This window comes from Nicotiana sylvestris, chromosome 8, assembly GCF_000393655.2.
Source record: "Nicotiana sylvestris chromosome 8, ASM39365v2, whole genome shotgun sequence".
In the NCBI taxonomy this organism is placed as follows: domain Eukaryota; kingdom Viridiplantae; phylum Streptophyta; class Magnoliopsida; order Solanales; family Solanaceae; genus Nicotiana; species Nicotiana sylvestris.
The window spans coordinates 86,684,785-86,691,786 of NC_091064.1; the positions used below are offsets into that span (position 1 = coordinate 86,684,785).

The 7,002-nt window shown below is 35.5% G+C and overlaps 1 protein-coding gene across 2 annotated transcripts; it reads right to left on the bottom strand.

Annotated features, from left to right (window-relative positions):
* Nucleotides 1-222: 222 nt before the first annotated feature.
* LOC104213036 (zinc finger BED domain-containing protein DAYSLEEPER-like) lies at nt 223-6,140 on the bottom strand. Of its 2 annotated transcripts, XM_009762435.2 has the most exons (5): nt 6,026-6,140; nt 5,433-5,497; nt 4,734-4,877; nt 3,211-3,332; nt 223-654 (listed from the first exon to the last, which is right to left on the bottom strand). In XM_009762435.2, the coding sequence occupies exons 2-5, from the start codon at nt 5,491-5,493 to the stop codon at nt 619-621; spliced, it is 363 nt and encodes a 120-aa protein (XP_009760737.1). In that variant the 5' UTR covers nt 5,494-5,497; nt 6,026-6,140; the 3' UTR covers nt 223-618. The 2 variants fall into 2 exon arrangements, with proteins under 2 accessions (XP_009760737.1, XP_009760736.1); XM_009762434.2 differs by lacking the exons at nt 4,734-4,877; nt 5,433-5,497; nt 6,026-6,140 and having other exon boundaries at nt 358-654; nt 3,211-3,764.
* Nucleotides 6,141-7,002: the final 862 nt, after the last annotated feature.

Genomic DNA, 7,002 nt, shown 5'->3' on the forward strand with positions numbered 1-7,002 from the left:
CTCGATGCTTTTCCAGTATGTAGCAGCTGCAGGAACAGCACAGGTAATCTAATACCACAATCACTTTTGCCTAGCAAAATTAAAAGACGTGGTATTTTGGATATGTTTCTTTGCCAACAGCAGTGAGAGATAGCGGCTTCAGTCACGTGATCCAACTTGAGTTTAATCGCCCCCAACTTAAATCAGATATCAAACCATAGGCTCTGTTTGCTATTCGATTCCTCATATTGGAAGTATTGCTCTTTTCCTTCAATTTCTTATCCTAAGATAATTTCACATTCATCCTTCAGAATATCTTCTGCTGAATACTTTTTAAGGATTTTCTCCCATATTGAGTACTTTTCCCTCAACATCTGATAAAATAAAGATTCCCTGGGCTATTTAACATTTGGGGTGAAGTAGACAGAAAAAAGAAGTAGCTGCAATAATATACTATGAGTAGCTAGCATTCCACCTAGGGCCTAGCAGGATCACAATGGACTAGGTAGATTTCTACTATATATAATAACATCCCATTATCCGCAAAAACGTTTCTGGCTATTTCAGATAGGAAGTTATCCGAATAAAGGCTTTCTTGGAATCTCAATCTTCCATCAAAAAGGAAAAGTTCCTCTCAAATCAATTATTCTGCACTGCGGAGCCCTCAGCTTTCATCTGCATGAAAACAAAAGTTGAGTCAGTACAACATACAAGAGAGTTAAATTACAGAGAACAGAAAAGAGATGTTAGCAAAGACCTCAATGGAACATCTAAATAAGAATGGTGCAAACACGGAAAGGCTTTGAGTTAAATATTCCAATACATCAAATGCCAGACTTTGAGTTATGATCTAGACTAGAGAATCATCAACCAGAAGATAATGCAATAACTAGAAGAACGATGCTATGATAATTGAAATAGAAGTCTAGCTTTGACTACATAATGCTGGTGATGTTTCGACCAAGTTTTGAGCAACATGACTTCTTTCCCACCGCAAAAGGAAGAGAAAGTTTTTAGCTGTGCTTTAATTTTGGATGTTAAACATTGAGAGTTTTGAGTTGGAGAACAAAAGGTACCAAATATCAGCAGAAAAGTGAACCTTTCATTCCTTCAGCATGGAAAATATACATATAAGAAATTTAACAGAGAGACAGATCCTGATGAAACTCCATAAAAGCAAGCACAAAATCGCACAAGTCTCTGCTCAAACCATTCTGGTCATTTGCAAATAAAGTTTGCCATTGCCGAATTAATTCCACATCTTCATTTTTTTTCTGAGCTATACCATCTAAGGATAATGTTGTATAGACTGAAGAAATGTGAATAAGATGTTAATAACCAATAATCAAGAAGTAGGAGCGTCCATTGACAGGTGACCCCTGTGATATGCAATCAACTTCTGCCTTTGATGTGAAGCAGCAAGGCAGAAGGGCCATTACCCAGGTTTGACACTTAGGACTCTTCACACCCACATGCTATTTCAACTGTTGGTGTCACTTGATAGTCAGATTAACCTAACAAGCAACTATTGAAGAGCTTTTGAATAAGTTTCTATTTTAGCCAATGAAATTATTATCTCCTTGCCTACTCTTACCTGATGGCATGTTCAGTTCAAAGATAATGTTCAAGGCTACGGCCACGCTGTATACCTTATTGGATAGTCCCGGCCTCTAGCCTAAGAGCTCCTTTCACGCACGTCAGTTGCCTAATAGGTAGAAGTTAGTCCGCATCCGCAAACTTTGTGTGTATTGTTGTTGTGACAGATTTTCTGGAGTAGATAGCTATTGGCTTTGACAGTGAATCTCAAGACTGTTTTGACTAGATTCTGTATCCAATGAAAAGATGTTTCATGCTATCTTAGTACTAAACTATAAGCCTGAAAATACTGTTTTCATGCCATAACAAGTCTCATCAACGTCAACTATCAATCTATCACGAGTTGAAGGAATGAGTACCTATACATTCATTGCCTCTATTAAAGGGTAACCCATAAATCCAGCTATATAAAATTGTCAGAAGTGACAAACCAAAAGCAACCACTCTATAGCTTCAAAAACCATATAGAGGACCCAGAAACATAATCGGGTTCTGTTCCTCTGGCTCGTCAAGACCCTCACCCAGTAATATTTCTTGTCTTTTGCTAATCAAGTTTGCTTTGGAGTTAATTTTCCCCACGAGGCATTGAGGACCACTGAACCACAAGCAGGTCTGAAGCTCATTGGGCGTGGTTATCAAAATCTAAGTTGCTCCGACACGGCAGTTTAGGTGCCGCACCCGTGTCGACACGACACTAGTACGGGTGTGGGTATGGGATCCGTACCTGATATGGTCAAACAATTTTGGGTACTTTGACCACGACGGACTGAAAAATTCGAGACGAGATATAATTTGATTCCCAAAATCAGAACCAAAACTAGGGTAAATTTGAAGAAAATAGTATACCTTGTCTAAAAAATTAATCCTTTACTTATCTACAACTTGAGAATAAAAAGAAAATCCACACTTTACAAGCTATACGTAAGTATTCTACAAAATTTCTCATAATTTAGAGATATTTTTATTTTTTGAATTATTTTTAGCCGGATCCCCGTACCCGTATCCGTATCCCCGAATCTTAGAATCTACATCTCGAAGGATACGACCTCTAGACCCTCACCCGTGTCCGAGCAACTTAGATCAATATCTGTTTTCATTTTTTGGGTCGAAAGAGAAACATATGAGATCTGAGTTCACAACGACAAGGTTCTTTTCTAGTTCAATAACAAGACTGAACATCATCAGTCAATTCTGAAGTAAGAGAGAGATAGACATTCAAAGAGCTTCACATGGATCATCAGCCCCCTTTTCCTGTTAGCGACTAGGACCAAGTTGGCTCATTAATATGTGTACCAAAAGTGCTGAGCCAATTCAACATTTTATCTTCCACCTATTTCTTGGTTGCAATTTGAGAAATGGCTTCCTTCTTTTTCTTTTATAAATAACGTATGATATGTACCATAATGACCCTGCTCGTAGTAACTGCACAAAGTTTAAAACTCAATCTGCTCACCAGCACAACAGCTTAAAGAAGAACCCCACATTTTAATGTGAGCTAGAAGACTACGTGTAGCAGAAAAGAGAATTGGTTTGATATATCTGTATTAAGTCATCCGTCTCCACTTCTAGCATTTAACCAGCAAGAACTAAATATGAAAGAAACGAATGGATGAGAGCAGAAGAATCAGTGATTACCGCATTACGACGCTGTTTATCAAACCAGCTTTTGGTAGACATCAAGGCATTCACTAAATCTGACTCCAAGGAAGTCAAGTGGCTATCAGGTTCACGCACATCCATAAAATAAGCATCATAGCCTGTAACAAGAGAAAATTGAATTGACAAAAGATCACGAGCTAAATTTGATAGGGCAGGATATTTAGGACTTGCAGCTTTCCACCAACTCAACTCATCAAAGTTCTTAGTCCAAGGCACAATAGGTTCTTCTAGATAGCAGTCAATTTCTGACTTTGGTGGCTGACTAGTTGTTTCGATGAATTTGCTAAACTCTTCTGAACAGTCAAATCCAAAACTAGGATCATCAACAATTTCCGTTGGTTCAAGAAGATCTTCACCCGTATCAGAATCGTCATCGCTCATAGGATACTCCATTGTGGACCTGTGCACCACATAGTCATCGAGAAGGCTTCAGATTGCCTCCAAGATAGATGCGAGCGGTAAATGACCGTTATCTTCATACTTCAAGAAACAGAACTCTATGTACTTCACTTTGTAGCGTGGATCCATAATAGTAGCTAGAGCCAACACCAAATATATATTCTTCCAATACTTGTCAAACTTTTTCAGCATAATATTGGCTAAATTTCTGACAAATTCATCTGAACTCACAAACTCTTTCATCAGATTAAATCGAAGCTTATTGAGATTGTGGAAGTAGAGACCTGCAGTGGGACATTTTGACATAAATAGCACTTCTGCTGCAGTATAGACATGTCCTACAAGTTTACATACTCCCCTAACTTTCTCCCACTCTTGGGGTGAAGGTATATCATAATCCTTATAATCATCTTTCAAGTATTCTCCTTTAGCCTCTAACTCCAAAGCTTCCTTTAATTTATGAAATGTCACATTCCAAACTGGTAGTGATTTGCCTCAAAATACTATGAGTCGAATGTCACTGATTAAATCCTCTATCATCCCAAATGCTTTTTTCACCATTGAACTAAAAATGTCTGCACAACAAGACACGCGAAACAATTGTCCATCTAATTGGAGTCTTTTCTTTTCAAGAAGTTTACTTTTAATGACCTCAATAATCTCATCAAAGTCCAGATAGCTATGCACAGTGACAGCAGATACTTTATCTTCAATACCAAAATCCGAAAGACACTTAATTGTCTCACTAATGTAATCGTCATACGCACCAAAAGATCTAACGTTAATAACCCAACTCCTTAGCTTCCAGTCTTCATCAATGAAATGAACTCTTAAACAAATGAAGTCAAAACAATTTTCCTCAAAATCCGAGGAATGCCAGTAGCCAAAGTCATGGAACTTGTTATACGTTAACCTCTCAACTGAGAGGCTAACCCGTCCATTCAAGCTTCTCAAATTTTCTTTAACTCTCGCTTTCTCTTCCTCATACAATTTCAAGCAATACCGTGAGAGAATGGCAGATGAAAACAAACGAGTTTGTGGATTAAGATAAGCAATTAAGTTTTTGAAGTTAACGTTTTCTATTGACTTTGGAGATATACCAGATTGACAGAAAAACCTTGCCATAGCTCGATAAGCTGTTTCTTCCTTGAAAACATGCTCTTTCCAAAAGTTACTACTGCCCGCTTCCCTGAGATTTGCATTTCTTGGTCCACACTCATGAACTTTTCCATTCCTTGGTTCATCTGGAAAACGAAACAAATAACTAATACCACGCCATTTGGTTGGAGGGATTATGAAAAACAGCGCCAACATAAAATTCCGTATAAAATAATTGTGTTTGGTGGGAAGATTAGAAAAATAATCCCCGATAACTTATGCAGCATTTGGTTGACCATGAAGGAAATAAAATGATCCCCGCATAACTAATTTTGGTTGACGATATTAAACAATAACCACATTAAGTTATGTAGGAATTGATATATCAAAATCATAAGGGATAGAGTTTGAAAATATAAACTTGTATAAGCAATACTGGGATACAAGTATTTAAAGACAAAAATCTCCTTAAAGTAAGTACTCCCTATATTTTACTCCCTGTATTATCATTCACCACATAATAACTCCTTCATTATTCACCTAATAATTATCATTTCTAATTTTATTCACAACATAATAATCCTTGCATCATAATATCGCATAACTAGTATGTGAACCAAACGACCTGTTAATGTGTAGTAACACTTGCATTATCACAGTGGAAGACAAATAAATCTAGTAAAAGAAAAGAAGAATTGAACCAGATCCAGGAAAGAAGTCACAGAGTGTTTTCCGCTTTCCGTTGGTCATTTCCAGTTTCATAAAACTGCAGTTAAGAAAAATCAAATTAGATGGTTGAAGCATATTATGATGTCAAATTTTTAGATGTAGGTACAATATAAAAAAAAATGCCCAAATTGAAAGTTCTTTTCTTCAATTAAAACATAAAAAATTCTAGAAAATAGACACAGAAAAATTGAAATAAGATGGGTTTAACACTAGGAAAAAAAACAAGTAAGTCACACAATTTTGGAAGGAAGAAGTAGTTTTACTCCCTTGTTTCTACACTTAAAATAAAAGTAAAAAAGAGACGAATCTTGGGGGGAAAAGACGAGCTTGAGAGTTTAAGTGTTATATCAAAATTCAAACGACGACTTAAAGGAACAGCAAACTGGTAATTTATCAAGAGCGTTTACAACCTTATTATAGAGCCCTTTTTTAAGTATGGAACCCTAGAAAAACAGTTTTAAAAGAAAGCCATAAGTGCATGATTGATATAACATCATATAAGAAAAACTTGGAAATATTTATTATTCGGAAGAACAATGATAAGAGATGAGTAAAGATTGAAGACCTGCTTTCTATGGAGAAACAGAGCTTTGTCAAATGAAGTACGAAGAACAAAGTTATGGTGTCTGTAGATATGGTATGCTCATATTTGGGGGGAACCGGCAGTTAGAGAGACTTAAACCTAAAATACTCACTTTTAAAAAGGCAAAAATGCATCCCGCCACTTAAACTTGCACCCGATTGTCATGCCGACACAGACAAATTCAGGATTTGGAGGTTCGAGTGCCACACTACTTTGAACGTAAATATATTGCTATTTATACGGTCCAATAAATAGGGTATAATTTGGTCGGTTTGATCCATTTGAGCTTCAATTCCGCTTATTCGTCGTTTTTGTTCAAATTAAAAGAACATGTATAATTATGACAACTTTGCGCAAATCATAAAATTATCAAAAATATTACTAATGTTATAAATATAAATCTTTCAATTACAATTATGCTCAACGAGTTTTCATATTCTGAAGACGATAGATGATGACATCATTAGTTACATTGCAAATACTTCACGTTTTCTTAGTGAAATATTAAAATAACCACGTAAATTTAAAAGACTATAATATAGTCAATTTTCATCATTTTCTAAAATATAAACTTTTTTTTATCATTTATATTTTACTATTTAAACATATTTTATTAATATTTATGTGATTCGTTAAAACTGTATGGTACTTATTAATATGAAGGTTGTGCATACCCAGGATTTGTACTTAAAGAAAAAGAGAAAAAGTCAAGAATTAATTAAACTAAATAAAATTCACCTAAGATTAATTAAGAATAGCAAGTCCGAAGTTTTTTTCTTTCTAAAAGGTATATTAGCAGCAAGGAAAAAGAGCAAAATATATGTAAAATGTCTATTTTCCGAAAGTCAAAAGAGCGAAATACACAGAAAAATATGAATTAAAAACAATTACCAAAAAGAAAAATATGAAATAAAAAAAATGCTTTTCCTTCAAGTCAAAAAGAGCAAAATCAAAGCCAA

What these genes read in the sequence shown, in the direction of transcription:
- LOC104213036 (XM_009762434.2), bottom strand. Translation starts at nt 3,627, where the DNA reads ATGGAGTATCCTATGAGCGATGACGATTCTGATACGGGTGAAGATCTT. An exon ending in ATAAACAGCGTCGTAATGCG is followed by an intron (nt 655 to 3,210) that starts GTAATCACTGAT and finishes GTTTTCATGCAG; the next exon opens with ATGAAAGCTGAGGGCTCCGC.